The 19,946-nt window shown below is 52.0% G+C and overlaps 5 protein-coding genes across 5 annotated transcripts; 3 read left to right on the top strand and 2 right to left on the bottom strand.

Moving 5' to 3' along the window:
* Nucleotides 1–1,147: 1,147 nt before the first annotated feature.
* Nucleotides 1,148–1,850, top strand: COCCADRAFT_89275 (uncharacterized protein; the record flags this gene model as incomplete). The annotated part of the gene is made up of 4 exons (XM_007711555.1): nt 1,148–1,293; nt 1,360–1,448; nt 1,570–1,706; nt 1,767–1,850. 4 exons carry the CDS (start codon nt 1,148–1,150, stop codon nt 1,848–1,850), a joined length of 456 nt encoding a protein of 151 aa, XP_007709745.1.
* Nucleotides 1,851–2,263: 413 nt separating this feature from the next.
* On the bottom strand, nt 2,264–2,847 carry COCCADRAFT_24177 (uncharacterized protein; the record flags this gene model as incomplete). Its single annotated transcript, XM_007711500.1, has 2 exons — nt 2,264–2,644; nt 2,722–2,847. The coding sequence occupies 2 exons, from the start codon at nt 2,845–2,847 to the stop codon at nt 2,264–2,266; spliced, it is 507 nt and encodes a 168-aa protein (XP_007709690.1).
* A 9,129-nt stretch (nt 2,848–11,976) lies between these two features.
* On the top strand, nt 11,977–14,610 carry COCCADRAFT_2904 (uncharacterized protein; the record flags this gene model as incomplete). The annotated part of the gene is made up of 1 exon (XM_007711489.1): nt 11,977–14,610. The coding sequence occupies one exon, from the start codon at nt 11,977–11,979 to the stop codon at nt 14,608–14,610; it is 2,634 nt and encodes an 877-aa protein (XP_007709679.1).
* A 1,144-nt stretch (nt 14,611–15,754) lies between these two features.
* On the bottom strand, nt 15,755–16,546 carry COCCADRAFT_2903 (glycoside hydrolase family 128 protein; the record flags this gene model as incomplete). Its single annotated transcript, XM_007711488.1, has 1 exon — nt 15,755–16,546. The coding sequence occupies one exon, from the start codon at nt 16,544–16,546 to the stop codon at nt 15,755–15,757; it is 792 nt and encodes a 263-aa protein (XP_007709678.1).
* Nucleotides 16,547–18,986: 2,440 nt separating this feature from the next.
* On the top strand, nt 18,987–19,193 carry COCCADRAFT_89450 (uncharacterized protein; the record flags this gene model as incomplete). Its single annotated transcript, XM_007711554.1, has 1 exon — nt 18,987–19,193. A coding segment is annotated over one exon (207 nt), but the record flags the coding sequence as incomplete, so codon positions are not given.
* Between the last annotated feature and the right edge of the window lie 753 nt (nt 19,194–19,946).

Here is a 19,946-nt window from a genome sequence, read left to right as displayed (position 1 = left end):
AGAATAAGTTGATAAGTAACTGCGTTGTTGAGACATAATGTGATGTAGTGTCGACGTTGACGCGCTGGTGGGGCGCGACCGATTCGCTTGTGAACCACGTTATTTATATTTTATGTATCAAAAGACCTTAAATAATAGTATCTTATGCTAAACATAACTTACTTTGGTAAACTTTGCCCTCTTAACCTCTATTTCCGGTCGTACTAGTTGATATGACATGACTGAGCGAGTTCATGCATCCAGTACAAGCTTGGGTATAGAGTTCGGCAGTATCTTGGCATGGCTTCTTGTAAGTCTCGCTGTATGCAAGAGGAACAATGAGGCTGTAGTTAGTGCTGAACCATCCGTGTCTATCCAAGCACACTGTCATCACTCGATCAATGCCATCAAAAAATCTTGCGGAATGTATTATATTAGGTATCGTAGCTACATAACCGTGTGGAACTCTAATGTGAACAACTCCCAGCTCATAAGTCCAAGAAAGCAGACTCTCATTATGGACTAGCACATAGAGAGCTACTCAGAGAACCGTAGCAGATACCAGTAGAAAACTGTCTACCTGACAAGAGCTCGTTCAACGGCTAATCTCAAAATCTGCTTCTAGTCAGTCCATGTTTCCTTTCGAGGCCTGACGTGAAGAAGTAGATGGGTATAGCATATTTCAGAATATAAGTTGAATGCACCGGCAAGACCCGTTAAGGCCTCGCCTAAAATAAGAGGTATCAGAAAATAATTTTGGTGGATCATCACTGTGCTGTAGCAGAAAAGAGATGAAAAAATGAACGTACCTTTGTGAGAATATGACCTGTTTCGTGCTGTGTGTTAATAGCGCGCTTCAGCAGAGCGCATCAGCAGAGCAGCATCAACAGCGCCATCAGCATGGAGGTCGTCCGGCTGCAACAAAGCACAAAGACGATGTTCTCTGCATGGTGGCTGTTCCAAAGCTGCGAAGTGTGAAAAGATGAGGGTCGACAGACTTTTTGTCTGGCAGCAGGAGCTTTGACGCTAAAACGGCGCACGGTCCACCACACACCTAGCCGAGCCGCGAGAAATTGGTCCTTGGATCGCGAACTTCCAACACGACTTCAAGCCTTCCACACGTCTCCGTACTAATCCACCAGCTCGCCGCCCGGTACATTCATTCAAAATGGGTCGTCTTCACAGCAACGGAAAGGGCATATCAGCCTCCGCCATCCCCTACTCCCGCAACCCCCCTGCGTGGTTGAAGACCACCCCGGAGCAGGTTGTCGACCAGATCTGCAAGCTCGCCAGGAAGGGTGCTACTCCTTCTCAGTAAGCCGAACCCATTACGATAAAGAGATTTTTGGGGGGAATTGCATATACTGACGGGAATTGCAGGATCGGTGAGATCCTCCGTGACTCTCACGGTGTCGCCCAAGTCAAGGTTGTTACCGGCAACAAGATCCTCCGCATTCTCAAGTCGAGCGGTACGATTGCCCTATACACATGAAAAAGCGCACGTCGACACAGCTCTGCTCCCGCGTGAGAGCATCTGCGCGCTATACAAATCTGCATTTGTTGGTCTAGGCTAACATTTTGCGCATAAAGGCCTGAGCCCCGACATCCCAGAGGACCTCTACATGCTTATCAAGAAGGCCGTTGCCGTCCGCAAGCACCTCCAGACCAACCGCAAGGACAGGGACAGCAAGTTCCGCCTCATTCTCATCGAGTCCCGTATCCACCGTGTAAGTTTAGCCGAAGATATAGTTCTTAAAAAAAAAGAGACTCGAACTAACAATTCTTAGCTCTCCCGTTACTACAAGACCGTCGGTGCCCTCCCCCCTACCTGGAGGTACGAGAGCGCCACCGCCTCTACCCTCGTCGCATAAGCAGATGTAGGATTGGTGTGGCTGGTAATCGTGATGGAAGACATTTATGTGGAGTTTATGGGCATGGATGCTTGCTTTACGGATACCTAGCAGCATCACGATACGGAATGAATCAAAAAGCATCATCATCTCAAGATGAAATTATACCCAATTGCAATCGAGGTGCCAGAATGTGTGTCGTGTGTGTGATGAAGTTGATGCCTGTTTGATCTGGGTATCTTTTTTTGTCGTATATGCCGCCTGTCTGCCCTGAGCACTGGATGGACACCAGCTATACCTGCTCCGTATCCTCTGTATACCATGGTAACCCTACTACTACCATGTTTACCTGTCATTCCCTCTTATTTCCCCACCTTTCACTGTACAACGCGCTCAATCTCCAAACCATGCCCCCATTTCCAACCCACATTTTTTCAAGCCCCCTCAACCTCCGCACTCTTCTGCGCCAAAAACTCACTCAACCACTTCAGCGGCTTCTCCGGCTCCTGCGTCGCAAGATGCTTCATCGCCTCGAGCAAGTACGGCGTCACATGCTGATTCAAATACACCCGCGTCGGGCTCCCGTGCGGAATCGGCTGCGTGGGCGCCTGTGCCGTTGGGTACGGCGAGTTGCGCGACGATGCAGGGGCCGTGGCGGGATGTGCTGCTGGGGCGCTAGGCGCTGGTGCTGAGGGCGTCGTTGTTGTTGTTGTTGTTGTTGTTGTTTGCGAGGGTGTTGGCGGCTGCGTTTGTGTTGTTGTTGTCGTTGTTGGCTGGGGAGGTGCTTGGGATGGGGGTGAGGGTTCTGCTTGGGGCTACATTGTTGTTTTTTTCAGAGTTAGGAAAGAGAGTACTTCTAGGAGGGAATATGTGTGGAAGGGGAGAGAGGTACCGGTTGGTCGCTTGTAGACTCTGCCATCTCTACGTCTGCGAGTTGCTGCTGCATTTGGGCTTCGCCGTTTAGCAGCGGAGCGTCCATGTCGTGTTCTGGCGCAGGGTTTGGGGATGGTTCGGTCATTTTGCGGGTTTCTTTGTGGTGATTTCTTCAATCAATTGACGCGTAATGGCGCGATTTGGTAGAGTGGACAGAGTGGTTGTTAGTGCTGGGATGTTGTGTGGATTGTTTCTGGAGGGTAGCTCTAAGCTCTGCTGTGACGTTCGGCGATTGCGGGCTGGCCTCGGCGTTTGCCTGAAGGGCTTCTTCCTTCACTTCACATTTAAAAGCACGTCGCCAATTGCTCTTGTCACGTGTAGAAAGACTAGAAGGCCATGTCCGCAAAATAATCTTGTATATTTGACTATTACCAAAACTGATCTAAGTTGCGGATTAAAGAACGCATGCTAAACACCCAAAACGCCGTGCTACAAATTAATGCATTTCTGTCTTCAACTCGTGTTTGCTCAACCGTTGTATTCGTATTTCATGTGCATATTCATATTTCATGTATTTCATCTCCACTTACTCCTCATCATGTAACCAATGCGATGGTCCAACAAAGCATGCAGCGTGCGCAGAAAACAAACAAACATCAAAGTCAAATAACGAACAAGGAAAAAACAACAACAAGGAAATGTTCTCGCGGCGTGACACCCGGAGAAAACGAAACTGCTGGAAATGAATTCATGTCCTTTCGCTAGGTGGGTCTAGCGAGATCGTCGTTCAGCTGCATATGCGACGTTCGTTGAAACGGTCGTTTTCATGTCATTATTCGTAATCACGCTGTTGGTATCCCAAGTTCCGGCGTCGGATACGCTGGTCTTACTTCTCAAGACCCTTGGCCTTTCAAGTCGTGCTGGCTTCGCAGGCTTGTAGGGCGCATTGGTTGAGACGATTGTAGAAGGCCCGTTGTTGGCATGGGTGATCTCACTGCTCGTATCCCAGGTGCCGGAGTCGGAGCCTTCATCAGAAAAACTGTGCTGCTCTTGCTCTCTCTTCAATCTTTCAAAGGGTCCAGGCAGGTGGACTGAAGATGCAGGTCCTCCAAATCCCCTAGGATAAGGGACATTGGTTGACACAGTTGTAGGTGGGGCACGGTGATGTGTCACAACACTATCGGTATCCCATGTGCCAGCGTCAGAGACACTTAGCCTTCTTCGCTCATAAGGCATCCCTGCTGGGTAGGGTATATTGGTTGACACAGTCGTTGGCGCAGCGCGATGAGTTGTAATCTCCGTGTTGGTGTCCCAAGTGCCAGCATCGGAGACGCTAAGTCTTCTTGACAGCTGTGGCGATGTTGGCACGGAAGAATCCTCGTCAGTGGAGAAGCTGGTCGGGTATGGAACGTTCGTCGACACAGTCGTAGGTGGGGGGCGGGAACGATGTGTTGTGATCTCAGTATTGGTATCCCAAGTGCCGGCGTCAGAAACACTGAGTCGTCTTATCTGCCGTGGTGAGGGAGGCACATAAGAAACATTAGTCATGGAGGCGTTGGTCGGATACGGAACATTGGTCGATACCGTTGTCGGCGGAGGGCGTTGCGTGAACACACTTTCCGTGTCCCACGTACCAGCATCAGAGACACTCATTCTCCTGGTCTCGCGGCCAAATTCCGTAGGATATGGAATGTTGGTCGAGACAGTGGTTTCAGGGGCTCGTTGAGTAACCTCACTGCTAGTATCCCAAGTAGCGTCATCGGGGATGCTTCTTGCTCGTCGCAGATTCCAGGACACGCCAGTCGGGTAAGGAACATTTGTAGATACGGTCGTAGGCGGCGCAAATCGAGTAACCTCGCTGGCGGTATCCCACGTTCCAGCGTCAGAGATGCTTCTTTGCCTCCTAATCTCCTTTGATTCCCTCTTCACCTCCTTTGAGTCCCGCCTTGTGTCATAGGCGTGTGGGTAGGGAACATTGGTGGAAACTGTTGTAGGTGCGAAATCATTGTGCGTGACGACACTGTTCGTATCCCAAGTGCCAGCATCAGAAATGCTCCTCATCTTCCTGATCTCACGAGACTCCCTCTTTGATTCTTTCGAATCCCTGAGGGAATTCGATTCCTTGGTCGAGTCCCTACTGCCACGCTCCTTCCTCCGCTCGCTCTTTTCACTTCGAGTAGAATTCTTGGTGCTTCCATTTGCACTTTGCCCAGTCGCAGGACTGGGGTACAGAGCTTTGACGCCTGCACTTCGACTCTCGTACAAGTAGCGAGCCTTCTCACGCTCGGTTTTATCCGAGCGATCGCTCTTCTCTGTCCGGCTAGTGCGCTCACTCTTGTGGGTGCGCTCACTCTTCTCTGTACGCTCACTTTTATCCGTTCGCTCACTCTTGTCTGTACGCTCACTCTTGTCCGTGCGCTCTGTATCAGCAGACTTGTGTGTGCGGACACTAGAAGCGTAGGTGCTCCTGCGGCGGATAGATTCAGGTCGAGGAGTAGCAAAGTCATCTAGCTCGTCGTCAATGGCCGAATCGCCAGATCGGCGAGTGTGTGTAGAACGACGGCGTGAGTGTGTGGTGGAGGAAGTGCGTGTCCGTTGAGGCAACAGACTCTCGATTTCGTCTATGGCATCGTAGACTGGAGATACTGTATCTACAGGTGTGGGAGGACAGGTGTCGGGCTCCACATCGTGATATGGGACAGTCTCGTCAAGTGGGGTTCGAGAGAAGATTGGGGGTAAGCCAGCACTTTCAGACAATGTGCGATGGTGTGGAGTTTCCGCAAAAGGCAATGGCACCTCTGGCTTGGATACAGGCTTAGGTGGCGGCGGTGGCGGCTTCCTCTTTGAATTTGGTGTATGTGAAGGAGCCAGACTTTCGACTGGCATGCCAATAATGTTCCTCGGGGACGTAAAGATAGACGTCGGCGGAGGTGGGGGCGGCATGTGTGAGTACGTGGAGAGAGGTGGCTTCACGCCCTTGTCACCCAACGAAGGGCCAGAGAAAAGACTTAGTGCCCGCTTGATGGTCGAAGACTTTTCGGGTTTCTCAGGTTTCTCATTCTTTTCTGTTGGTGAAGTTGGACGTAGCCGTGGGGTAGGTTTCTCAGCCGTGTTCAACTCGGTTTTGGACGGGGAACGAGGAGCGGGGGGGTTTGTTTGCTCGTCTCGGGGAGGGGGGCATGCCTGCGATAGCAAGATGTTAGCCAAGCGTTTCTATGCAATCGTCGTCTCGGGGAAAGTCTGGAGTAGTTCGTGGGCATTGCAGTGATCAGGTGAAGTTCGGAGATGCCAAGGTGAGCGTTGGGGTCAGGTAAACACATGCGGGTTGTGTTACGTACCGGCGCCGGAAACTTGCCCTCGTCAGTCGGACTCGTTAATACAGTGGTATGGGATGGCAAACCAGCAGATTTCAGCTCTTCAAGCCTGGCCACTACGGGCTCGGAATTGTCGTACAAAGCCAGTCCATGGTGGAGAACGCAGCCTTCGTCGCGCGGCTCTCCGTTGATCTGGAAGTTCTCGTGCTTCGGTTCTCGGAAGACGACAGGGAAAATTCTCAGAAGCAGTTTCGGTTGCGAATCAGTGGAGGTGTCCATCGGAGAACCTGCAGTGTCATCTGGTTTGTAAGCTGGCCAATACTGGCTACCGGTAAATTGGTGGTCTTCATCGTGCAAAGCCGGCATGACGGCCGTGATCATTTCACGTTCAAGACGTGCAAATCTCCATGTCTCCGCAGCGAGCTTCACAATTCGTTTCACTGCAATCTTGATACCTTCTTCTTCTCTTGGATCGGCAAAATGTTTGATGGCGTTGACGATCTCCTCTACGACCGTTCCAGCAGCAGTGTTGATGCGCTGTTTAGCACCAGAGCTCGTGAAGGCTGCAAGAAGTGTTTGTTGACGCCAGATTGCTTCTTTCCGTGTACTCTTCTCGCGAATGTGGTGACTCATTGAAGAGAATAGCGAGTCAGCTTTGTCATAACGGCGGCCAAGACTGAACAGGAAGGGTCCAAAGACGCGGTAAGTGATGAGTTTGGCTACCGTATGAGCTATGTATGCCGCTCGAACTTGTCTGTGACGGGGTCGTCTCGTTAGTAAGCAATCTTTCTTTTGCAATCTTCTTCCTTACCTGGAAGCTATCGTGTCGCCGATGAATGAGGGTAGATTAGAAGGCACTTGTCCAAGATCCTCTGGCGGTGGTCGTACTGGAAGGTGGACAAAGTGAGTTTTCGCCAGATCGATGATTTGCCTTTGTAGATGGGTGAAAGATGTCAGACTGTAGGTGATAAGTTAGCGACCAGCTCCATGCCAAGAAAGAAGTAATATATCGCGAGATCAATAAATGCACAGCCGCCATGATGTAAATTATGGCAACATCCAGCGAGTGCGTATAGACACTGGCGATAGAGCTGGCTGAGGGGCTTCGGTATGTTTCATGGAGCTGCAGGGGGGACTGCGGGGTACATCCCAGCTCGAGAGACCCCGTGGCACCCCCTCTGGCACGCGCAGCCATAGCAACGCGACGAACATCTGTGATGGAAAAGAAAGAAAAATGGAATGACTCACTAGTAGGTGTCACCTTTGCTCTTGATCTCTGCAATGTCTCCGTAGCATTCCATCATCTTCTCTAGCCTGGACTTCTCGGATTCGAGGTTGCTGGCAACGCTCTTGATGATCTCCTTCTCTTGCTGACTCTCAGCCTTGAGCTGTTCATACTGCTTCATTAGTTCATCCTTTTCTCGCGCAAGCTCATCTGCTCTGGCTGCTTCCTCGACGGCCTTTTTGAAGATATCGGTGTGGCCTTCGGTTTGCAGGTGGTGCGTTTCCAAGAGCTCCCGCTGTTCCGCACACGTCTTCTCGAAGTAGTCACGTTCTCTGATGAGCAACTCTCGCTCGGTCGCCCAAGATTCTTGGTTGTCCTGCTCACGCTGGAGAGCTTCTTCAAGCCTTGCGCGAAGCTCAGATGCCTCAGAGGCTTCTTGTCGCCACTCGTCGGCGGCGGCCTCGGCCTTCTTCAGCTTCTTGTCGAACTGAATAGCAAGGGCAATCTTCTCGGCGTCGTGTTTGGTGTTGGTCGTAGCTTTCCATTCGTCAAAGTCCCTCCATGTTCGCTCCCTCTCCTCCGCCGTGCTCCTTTCGAGGGCACGGTGCACATCTTCCAGCTCTCTGTATCTGTCTTCCCACGACTTCATTGCTGCATTCAAGACGAGCTTTATCTCCTCGGCCTCTTGTGTTGCCTTTTTGTTTTGGGCAATCTGTTCTCGAAGGTCCCGGACTTGCTCCTCCAGGTTACCAATTTGGAAGTGTAGTCGATTTGCCTCGGCTGTATGCCTATTCTCCAAGGTGCGAATCTTCTCTTTCAGCTCAAAAATCTCACCATCCTTTGCTCTCAGCTTCTCTTCCTTCTCGGCGCCTGCTCGGCGGAGTAGGTCTTCTCTTGCGCTCAGTTGGGTGTGAGTGTCCTTGTAGCGGGCCAGCAAGGCAGGCAGGTCAGGTATGTTCTGCGCGATACGAGTGTAAGCGTCACCAGACCCGTCTTCGATGGCAGGTCGGGCTTCCAAAGCATGCAAGGGGTAGTCTCTAGAACCCGAGGAGTCCTGCTGACGATGACGATGATGAAGTGGACTGCCGTAAGGAGGATACCCTGGTGGGTATTGGCTCCATGCTTCTTGGTATGGAGAGGAGGAAGAGGGTGACGAAGGACCGTAAGGATTGGGGTTAGGGGCGGGACAACCCTGCTGACTCATACCATAGCCATGATCTGGGTAGTGAGGCGGCTGGGATGGCGGGGCATGGTAGCCAGGATGGTAATTTGGTGGAGGGGCGGGATAGGCCGGCTCGATAGGCACTCGGGATGCAAAAACGCTACGTGGTTGATGCGGGCCTAAGTGGGCCCTCGACACTTCATGCGCTTCACCGCTAAATGGGCGCCCAGGCGCTACCCCATTTGGTATTAGACTGTATTCTGAGTCGTCGTCGCTGTCAAAAGTAGGAGCATGCCTACAGGGAAATGCGTGGTCAGCCAGCCAGCTCGTCAAGTTTGTTAGTGATTAGGCCAGTCCGGCGTTTGGCAAGACGTCACATTACAGTGAGGACCGTGAAGTGGTGTTGGCCGGAGAAGAGCCGAACAACGTGGCTGGAGAACAAGGGAAAAAGGGACTGCACTACATACCTTGGCCGTACCCTGCTCATGGGTGGACTCGGTGCAGCTGGTATGTCATCCTCGAGAAAATGGGAGACTGAGTAGGGTTTTGGCGGATAGTTGGGACCCGCTTCCTGCGTTCGAAGCTTCCGTGCATGTGGCGCAAAAGATCGGAACGATCTAAAGGGTCGATCAGACTGGCTTGGAGACCGGTCGTGTGCACGATAACCAGCCGACGGAGGCGTCCGAGCGCGTGGTAGTTCATCACCTGGCCACCGTTCCTGAGCCGGTGAGGATGCCATGGGACGAGATCCCACGCCGTTGGGTCCTCGAGCACGTGATGCTTCTTCAATAGCCTTTCGTGCAGCCTCGACTTGGTCAGCTTCCTTCTGGGCACTTGTGGTGCCACTTGCAGCCATCCGAGCCTCCATATCCCTTCGACGTTGCTCCATTCTCTCCCGCTGCATCTGCTTATACTCGAGTTGCTCATTCTCCCTCTTGGCCCGCTCGGCAAGCGCAGCCTTTTCAATCTCATCTTGAGCCTCAGTGGCACGTATTTCTTGTTCCATCAGAGCGAGAAGCCTCTTGGCCTCTGTGACTTGCTCTAGAGTCTCTCTCTCGATTCTCTCGCGGATGGCGCCTTCCTGCTGCTTTGTTTCGGACGCTTCCTGTGCTTCGGTCATGGTGTTGGCTTCTTCATGTGATTGTTCGGCTACTCCATCAGCTTCTGCCTCGTCTCGAGCCTGTTTCATTTGTATCTTTTGCTTGAGCTCCTTTAGTAGTTCTTTGGCCCTAGTTTCCTCATTTCTTCTTGTTTCTTGTTCAGAACTCTCTTGATCCGGCTTCTCTTGGTGATTTCCTTGCCGGTGAACCTCGGCGTCGTTTTGTGGAGCGTCCTGGACAGCCTCAGGAGGGAATCCGTTCACTTCTCTTGTCTCGTGTTGCTGGACTTGGTCATTCTCTACTGCTTCTTCCTCTGGATGATGGGATTCTTGATGTGCTGGGGGCGTCTCCGGAAATGGAACAGGAGCTTCAGGCATTTCGTCCTGGGAAAATACTACGGGCACTGTGGCTGACTCGACAGTACGCTCTTCTAAAAATTCGTCTGCAGGTGTCTCCATCTGTACAGTATGCTCTTCTGAAGCTTCATCTGCAAGTGACTCAGTCTGCACAGGTGGCGCCTCGGGAAGTTCCCGTGGTATTGGTTGCTCCTCGGGCGCGTCAAAAGGCTCATCATTTGGTGGGGTTTCCGCATCATTGTCGATATCAGGAAGAGACTGAGGCTCTAGTTGTTGAGCTGATGGTGTTTCTTCGGCTGGCTCGCTATCAGAAGGTGGAGCAGCAATATCTGCCGGCTCAACTGGCTCAGGCGTCTGTGGTTCAGGAGCGACAGGAGCCGTGGGTGGCATGGGAGCAGTGAAATTCAGCGGCTGAGGATATTCTGGGCGCTCTTCCCCCATAGGTGTTAAGAATTCCTCCTCTTGAACATCTGCCCCTTGGGCATCGGTGGGAATGCTCTGTGCGAAATCGTCTTGTTCCACTTCAGACGCCATGGCAACAACAGGTTCGTCTGGGGACGCCGTATCTAATCGCGGCTCTCCAGGTGAATCTGGGGCTTGGGCGAGGTCTGGGCTTGGAAGCACGGTTGTGGAGGTGAGATCTTGGATTGGCTGCATGGCGTCTGGCTCTTGTTGCAGAGGCGGCTCTTGGTCTGGAATGGACCCTGCTTCTAGATAGTAATAGTCGTCTAACTCATCATGTAAAGAGTGGTCGTTTTGATTGGCGGCCGGCTGAATCTCCTCAGCGTTGTCGTTGGTTATGTCGGACAGTGTGGCTTTTGCGGGTGCAGGTTGGGGTTCAAGCTGGCGTGGTGCGTCCATGAGTGGATCTTGTTGTGTGGCAGATGTGCTTTCAGCAGCTAATGGAGCTGCAGCCCTGTGGGGATTAGACTGTGAACTGTCGAAGAGAGTTGAGGATGCAATTGTGGACGTTTCCAAGTGCTTGGGAATGGTCGGCTCCAAGGGCTCCACTCTGGCAGCGGATAGCACTGACTGCTCCCCGGACATTGCATCCGTGGCTGGCGGCTCTGCTGGCATTTGGATTTCAAGCGCGTCAGCGACTGGCTCCCCCCGTGTTGGTTGGCACAATGTCAGGTGGAGACGCAGACTCCACTGGTTTCTGACTCTGCTCTGCTGCTGCTGCTGCTGGTGTTGGTGTTGATGTCGCTGGTTTTCTTTCTTGTTGGTTATGACTACCGCTGACTACGGAAGAAAATTATTTACAGCCCAGAGCCCACGAGAAAAGTCCCAAACTGATCAATGTCCCTCTCACCTCTCACCGAAGACGCGGGCACTTGCAAATAGAGGGCTGTGTGCTTGTGAACATGGCATAATGGCAGAAAATTGAGCAAAACGACGACTGCGCACGCGCATAAGAAGTATATAAAGGCGCCAATGCAAAGTCGGAACTACGATGGTACGGAGTGAAAAGGCGGTGCCGGCCAATGGACGAGGGGCAGGGAACTGCCAGCTCATCGACAATCTGAGCGGCCCAAGGCTGCTGCGCACCGATTGTTACGGCTCCCAGCCACCGCGGGCGGCTTCGAGTATGTCGGGGTCGAGTACTTGGTATGTCGGCCGTGTGGTGGGTGTCTATGTGGGCATGTGTGTACGGGCATCATCATCAGCAGCACCACAATAGCCAGCAGCGGAGAGACGAACCGACATTGGAACGAGGCGGCTACTACGGCCTCTCTCTGTACTTGCGACGAAGCAGAGCGGTGCAGCGAACCGATGGGTGCATGCCAGTTGAGGACAAGGGGGGAGTGCATCATTGTGCGTCGTGTTGCTAGCTGCATGCCAGCCTCGACATCTCAAGGGCGCTACATGGATGGTTGCAGCGGTGTGGGTGAAGGTGCAGAAGCAAAGATGCGCTGGCAGCAGAGGCAGAATTGCCGCCCCACCCTGCCTGCCTGTCTGCCTGCCTTAGCGCGCCTCGGCCTCTATTCCTCCCTCCACCCTCCCACCCTGCCCACGACGACACAGCGACCCAGACTCGCTCCCACGCCCGCTCTCACTTGTGCGACAATGTTGCCCGGCACCCACCACTTGTCCATATCCAGCGATTGGGCGCAAACATGGCCAGGCTGCGGTCGGCCCGGAACAAGCCCGTTGTGCTCTCGTCCGACTCCGAGCAGAGCGACTCCCTTTCACCGCCTCCCGCTGCTCGCAAGGGGCGCGCACTAACAAGCATCCCCTCTGCCTCGCATACACCCAGTCAGACCACGAGGCCGACCCGGTCACGCACACGTGCTGCCTCTCCAAATCCATCCGAGCAATCCACTACTAATAACAAGTCGCCTGCAAAATCCCCTGCCAAGCAAAGGCCCGTCTACAAGCCTATAACGTCCTTCTTCACCACCGTCGCCCGCTCCCAGTCATCCCAGCCCACTCCTAGCCCGGAGAAGCCAGCTGCATCAGTCGAGGACTTTGACGACATCTTCGATTCCGACTATGACGAGGACCAAGCAAAGCCAGTCAAAGTATCCAATGCGCTTCCTGTGCGCAAACGGCCCATTGCCGCAACAGCGCCAACTGACCATGGCCCAAATGTGATTGCACGCCAAAAGTTCCTGCGAACAGCAACCGGGGCCCGGAGCACGCCTCCTCCATCGTCATCTTCCCAGCCAGCACGGCGGGATGCCGAAGATGGCCGGCCATGGACCGAAAAGTTTGGCCCCGTATCCCTTGATGAGCTTGCCGTGCACAAGAAAAAAGTAGCAGATGTCCGCACATGGCTGACTGATGTCTTGAGTGGCAAATCGCGAAAAAGACTATTGTTGCTCAAGGGCCCCGCTGGCAGCGGAAAGACCACCACCATGGCCCTGCTATCCAAAGAATTGGATATAGACATGCACGAGTGGAAGAACCCCACTGGTGCCATGTCGACCTCCGACAGTCTCATCTCCATCACCGCTCAGTTTGAAGACTTTGTTGCGAGAACTGGCACCTTTGGAAGTCTGACCTTTGATACGCAAGTATCAGCTACCCAGACGGCTTCGCCTGCCACTCAAGCCGGTAGGAAACAGCAGCTGGTCCTAGTAGAGGAGTTTCCCAATACATTCACACGTACTTCGTCGGCCGTCCAGTCTTTCCGCTCTTCCGTCCTCAAGTATCTTGCTGCAAACACGCAGTCAGCCACTGCTTTCTTCTCAAGTCAAGCCGATTCCACATCCTCAGTGACACCAATTGTTATGATCATCTCTGAGACACTCTTATCCACCAACACGGCAGCAGCAGACAGCTTTACCGCCCATCGTCTCCTGGGTCCTGAGATTTTGACTCATCCTGGAGTGAGCGTTGTCGAGTTTAATCCAATTGCACCCACATACATGACGAAAGCGCTGGACACAATTATTCTCAAAGAGGCCAGGAGGTCAGGTCGAAAAAAGACCCTGAGTCCACAGGCTATCCAGCGCCTTGCCGAGCTTGGTGATATCCGGAGCGCAATCTCATCGCTCGAGTTCTTGTGTCTACGTGGCGACGATGCCGAGGGCTGGGGCGCCAAGGTCAATTTCACAAAGAAGAAGACGGCCAAAGATACCCCCATGACCAAAACTGAGCAAGATTCACTCGAGATGGTGACACAGCGGGAGAGTACTCTGGGTATTTTTCACTCGGTAGGCAAAGTTGTTTATAATAAGCGTATCCCGGAAGATCCCAAAGCACCACTGGCGCACCCACCAAATTGGTTTCCCGAACGACGAAGACCAAAAGCTTCCGAAATCAATATCGATACTCTTATCGATGAGCTAGGAACCGATACGCAGACCTTTGTTGCAGCATTGCATGAGAACTACGTCCTATCTTGTGGAGGTGCAGACAGTGAAGAAACCATGGATTCCATCGAAGGATGTATAAACGCTCTCTCTGACGCTGATCTTCTTTCTCCAGATCGCTTTGGTGCTGGGGGTGGCCGCAGAAGTTTCCAAGGGACAAGTGCGGACAACCTGCGCCAAGATGAAATGTGCTTCCAAACGAGTGTACGAGGCCTGTTGTATAACCTGCCACATCCCGTAAAGCGAATGGCTCCTCCTCCAGGCATCATGGGACTCAAAGCAAAAGGACAGGGGTTGAGTAGTGGCATGCCCAAAGGCAATGCATTCGTCATGTACTACCCAGCATCGCTGCGGATATGGAAGCAGCAGGAGGAAATTGGTGGCCTATTGGATATGTGGGTGTCGCGCGCGCAACGCGGTGAACTTTTCTCAATCGCGTCAGGCGCACCAAAAGCAGCGGTTCCCAGTGGAGGTGTACACACATGGAGAAGGAACGGTCCATCGTCCCAACCAGCGGCGACGCAAGGCTCAGACCCTAGCGGCGACGACGCATCAGCCCCGCCCCTCCTTGGAAGTGGCGGTTCAGCCCGCTACGAGATGCTCCTCGAGCGCCTCCCTTATCTAGTCACTATCCTCTATAAATCCCGCATGCCATCTCCATCAACATCCGCCACAGTACGCGAGATTCGCAAAATCACTGCTTTTACCGGGGGTGCCCTATCCGGCGGTGACGACGACGACGACGAATTAGAAGACGAGCTTGACCCAGGCGAACAGGAGCAGTGGACTACGGATAAACCCGCCGCAGAAACGCCCAAGAAGAAGAAAAGGGCGAGGTTCGAGACCAAAGCCCAAGAGCCCGAATCGGCAATATCAGGGCTTTTGGATAAGAGTGCGGGTTTGGTATTGAGTGATGATGATATCGAGGATTAACGGGGGATGTTGTGAGATGGAAGACATGTAGTGTATAATGTAACCTTTACAAAAGCGCCAGGTCATGTAGATGGGGATGGTACTATTAGCATTTAATCAATTCGGTCAATGCGAATGGAGATTCAAATCATGTTCAGAACAGAATAGCCAGGCCAACAACACTCCCCAACCAGCCTGGAATCGGGGTATTTATACCAATAATAAACACCGTAATGCAACTCTCCTGTTCTCTTTTTTTGTTTTGGTAAATCCCCATATAAACAGCATTCCACTCAATCCCCCCTGCCCCCCAACCAATTCAACTGAGCGTACCTTGCGTCTCTCTCATACTTTCTCCTTCCGTTTTATTCTCGAATAGTTACTTCTACCACCCAACCCCACGAACCCCCCTTCAATCTCTTCCTCTCTCTTTTTTTTGGCATCTTGCTTTTCCGGAACCTTTTCCCCCTTGTCTCCCGCGTAGATCTCGCTTTCCATTCTTTTTTTGATTCCTTTTTTTTTCTTTATCCGCGGGAAGGGGGGGGCGCGGACTTGATACTTCTATTTTGAGCGGGGGAGGAGGTTGGATGTCATGGTCTGAGTGTTCCTCCTTTCCTTACCCCCCCCTCTCCCCCGGGTCAACCCCCCATACTTTATTTAATATTTTTTTTGTTTAATAAACTCTGAGCGCAACTGCGACTGTGCGTTTGAACCAAGAATATAAAAAAATTTGTTTCCCCTCCCGAGGAAATTCGGAGATGGGGATTTACGGTTGCTGTTGCTGGAAGGAGTATGTGGGTTCCTATATGCATGGAGTTGTTTGCGTCATTGGTTTATGCATTGAAAGGAAAAAAAGAGGCCGGAATGGGACCGTGATAAAGGGAAAAACACATCACAATGGGAATTAAAAGAATAGTAGCATAAAGGTGGACCAGATTGGGGTAAAAAAGATTGAATGGAATGATATTGTTTCAGGGATGCTGGAGACCCCAAAAGAGCTAGTCTAAAAAGAACAACATCATGGAATGGTATCTAACAAGAAGCGAACAGGTGTTTATCGTAAAATCGTCATTTGCATGGTCTGGAAAAGGTGGGAAGAACCACCATCATGCGTATGCTTGTCGTTGAGAGAGAGAGAGAGAGGAGAAAAAACTTTTTCTCGTGTTTAAGCAGAGGCGTAGACTTGTCCAGCAGGGGAGAGGCTGCCACCATCGGCACTGATGAGGAACTGGTTACCGTCGCTGGGGGCAGCCATGTGGTAAGCGTAGCGCTCGATCCAAGGCTGGGCATCGAGCCAGGGAAGGACGTCCTTGAGGAACTCGTCGGCGTTGCCCTCGGTGACACCAAACTCAGTGACCCAGACGGGCTTGTTGAAGGTATCGTGGAACTTGTTGAGGTAGTCCTTGAAGTCTTGGGGCTTGGCCCAGGCGTAGTAGTGAGTGACGACGAAGTCGATCTGGCAGTCGCTGCAGCCGTCCATGAAGGACTTGAGCCAGTTGATGCCCTTGCCGGGCTCGTTGCCGTTGGTAACAGCGGGGGAGCCAATGCGGAGACCCTCGTTGGCAAGGGGCTGGATGAGCTTGCGGTGGGTGTCGACGGCAGTGCCAACGTCCATGTTGGAGCCTCCTCCACCGACCTGGTCGGGCTCGTTGAAGCTGAGGATGTGGGAGACCTTGTAGTTCTTGCGGGCGTTGGCAACGTTGTTGGCCCAGGTTGAGGCGCACCATTCCTGGTTGGAGTGGAGCAGAGGAACGTATTCTAGGTCGGGAGCATCGCCGTCGATGACGGCTTCCCAGTCATACATCCAGAAGATCTTGGAGGACTGGGCCATCATGCGAGCCCACTGGGAGCCGGAAACGCCATTGTGCTGCTTGGGAAAGGCAATACCACGCTTGCCTCCAGCGCGGGGGAGAAGAGGGGAAGCCTCAGTGAGAGCGGAGAGGCCAGCAAGGGCCATGATGAAGGTCGAGGTAAGCATTTTCGAAGGAGTGTGATACCTGATGGGTCCTAGAAGGAATGTGGGGTGCTAGCAAGAGCGTGGATAGACAAAAAATGTCAAAAAAGAGAGACTGAGTTGCTGGAGTGCTGAGCTGGAGTGAATATCATGAACCGGGGGCCATGTCGATACTTATACTAAGGTAGCGAAATGAGAATGGGACAAAGAAGCCTTGTTGACAATGCCCAGAAAGGGCCCACCACGGATGCGGGCAAGCAACACATGGCACAAGCTATGTTTGCCCAGATGCGGTGTTTCATCCAAGACTTGGTGCCGACTCTGAAAGAGAGAGTCCACACGTGCGATAAGATTATGGATCAACTCTCCCGCACGCCCCGTCAGCCCGGCGTCACGGCGTCGGCTGTGGGGTCTAGCCATTCGTCAATCACGATAGGGCTGCGATGGCTAAGACTTTGTGGAAATTGCATTTTGGCACAGTCGTCGAATCACGACAGCAACGGTGCACTGTTACCGGGCAAGTTGCTGGAGCCACGTAGAGTTGCGCGGCATATGCACGAAGAGAAAGAAAAAAAAGGCTTTTCACCACCTTCTGTGGGTTTGCTCGGGGAAGAAGAGCGTTGAGAGGGGCCTAACGCAGGAACCCTTGTCTAGATCAGAGGGTGCCTACGCAGGTACGGCCGCAGCAACGATGTTTGGTAATGGATTCCGACGTGGAAAAGATTCTGGCTGGCCGTCTAACCCACACAGCGTACCTTAGCGGTGCCCACCAGTCCGTTTCAGGAAGTACTTTGTCCGGCAAAACCAACGTCCCGTGGCTGATCCTACTATCTTTTGAGTTTGCAAGCCCACCACGCCTTACCACGCACGCCATGCTCGATGCTGTCATCCAAACCATCGTCGTAGTCCCGGTCCCCGAACTACCACTACAGCTGTCAGGCCCCCATTTTTTCCTTCCTGCACCCACTGTGGCCAGGCATCACGAAAATCTGTTTTTGCGTTTTGAAAGGTGCATACGCAATCTCACCTGCTCTCTGTACATGCCAAACATAGATGTACGAGATCAGTATTACCAAGACTGCGTCGCTGGGCCATGATCTCCCGCTAACTCCAGTTGACTCGGGCGCTTGGGAGGGGATTCGGGCGACAGCTCAGCGGCACGCCTTCGTTCCCTTCCGGCGTTTACGTGGCGCTCTCAACACAGCTGAAGGATGTGTTTCCCTGCTCGCCATATCGACGTCTGGATGCGTGAGTGATATCACAGTGGGGGTTGGCATGGTCGAGAACTTTGGACGGTGTGCATGCGCGGTGACTCGACTATGCGTATCGTATTACTGACGGACTTACGTCTTCTCTCTTGGATCGTGTACTTGGCACACGAGTGGCGACCGTCGGACTCCTAAGGCGCTGCTGTCAGGTACACCCTTTGCCGATCAGCACATCCAGGCCCTCGGCCCGTTTGACACCAAACCTCTTTGCTTCTTTGTTCATTTCGAGGCGCTTGCGTTGTTCGTACCTCCACTATCCGGCGCCTAGAAGCGCCTGACTCGTTCTCTACCAAGTACCTACCAATACCCTCGACTTGGGATACAGCACCAGAGACACTCGGTCCCGCCAAAATTCGCGCTGAGGCTAGAAGGCACCGGAATTTTTGGCGAACGCCCAGACTGTTTTTCGCCAAAGGGGCCACTCGCGCCTCCACTACCGACGCCATTTTCTTGGTACAAAAGCTACGCTGCACTAATACATCTTGGCCCGATTCCCCTGAAGATGTTTTGTTGGGCACGAATAGGAAGGTCGGGGCGAGCGGATACGTACTCTAGATACACGTCTCGAAAGAGAAGGACCGAAGCAATCCCATACGGTATGGGCCAGGAACGATGTGGCGATGCAATGCAACACCAGCTTCAGGAAGCGAGGGGGGCAATTATCAAGCCACGTGCTTATCTACGTAGTATGGTACGCCTTTACTGGCGGTATACTTGCGCATATGTACTCTGGGTAGACTGTAGAGCACGTGCTCCCCAGTGCACCCCGGCTCCTACTTCGATATATTCCATTTACGCATATTCTGCGTTTAATGAGAGCCATGCAGCATGCATGTACGATATCTCCTGTCATCTTTCCAAGCCCGAGTTGAGAAACAACAGTATGTCCGGGCTGCCGGGGCGGTGTCCAAACGTACGCGTCTTCCAAGCCGCGTCATTACAACGACCCAAGCACTATAACACGAAGCTGTTATTATCTATACGACGGTTTTGGAACCACACAAACTCCACTGCCAATGCATACGACGCTGGGTGCGTGCTGTCTTGCTGTGCGATGCGGTCAGTGACTCGTATGCTGTACTGCGAGTATTTAGGTCAGTCTGTATCGCGTCTGTTTTTTCGAAAAACAAAGTAACTATAGAGCTCGCAACAACAAAGTGTTGATGACTACATAAGGTTTGTTGGGGTGGCGTGTTGTTTGCCAAGTCGTGCTCCTGTCAGGCCATATTCTTGACCATTTTGAGGATTCGCGACCGAGACGAGGCGGCAGCGAATCACCCGAATCCTTCTTCCACTGCCTCACTGTTCTATTCAAACATCGCATACTCTATTCTAGGATACTCAAGTCTAGATTATGGAGCTGTAATGCGCTTGCGTTATAGGCGCCCGTCACCAAATATAAAACGGGTAGTATTTATAGGACTTCGCCCCCACGCACTCAGCGCTTAATATCGATGAGTGGAAATCCACACACTACATTTGCTGCCTTTCTTCTTTTATCAGTTACAGGTAGGGAACCTGTATACTATAAGTACCAATGGGATACAAAATCCTTCATTCACAAGCACAAATGCCTTCACCTTGCACATCTTCCCATTTTATGGGCTCGACAACCATAGCCCCAAAGCAAATGGAACCCAAACTAGTGGGAAGTATCAACTTCATAATGTAGTCATCTACATACTATGATTCCTTTTTTACATAGTCATGCATTTGGTTGCTATATAGCTTTGAATATATAGAGTTGTGTAAGATACAGAAAATGCAGATTCAGAAGATAAACAGTAGTCAAAGACGAGGAAGAAGAAGACTCTAAAGAATCTTCTCTCCAGAGTCAATACTCAAAAACCTCCAAGCTGTAGTAATCGGAAAGTTAAAGTCAAAAATTTCAAGAGCGTTCCCCAATACTTCATCTTGAATGTAGGAAGTCGGGATGCCTAGTTTCTATCCTTCATTTTTTTTATTTCTTACACCCTACATTTAACAAGGAAGACATTACAAAAGTGCTTAATCTACATCATGTCTCGTTTTTGTTGTAGTGAAGCTGTATTGTACAGTCACTACGTAGGCAGGTAGACCTAGATAGAACAAAGTTTCTAAATGCATTTAGAAGGAAATTGGTATTACGTGCTACT

Source organism: Bipolaris zeicola (assembly GCF_000523435.1).
Source record: "Bipolaris zeicola 26-R-13 unplaced genomic scaffold scaffold_30, whole genome shotgun sequence".
Taxonomy (NCBI): Eukaryota; Fungi; Ascomycota; class Dothideomycetes; order Pleosporales; family Pleosporaceae; genus Bipolaris; species Bipolaris zeicola.
The sequence above is the reverse complement of the archived record's forward strand: the minus strand, read 5'-3'. Positions and strand labels throughout refer to the sequence as shown.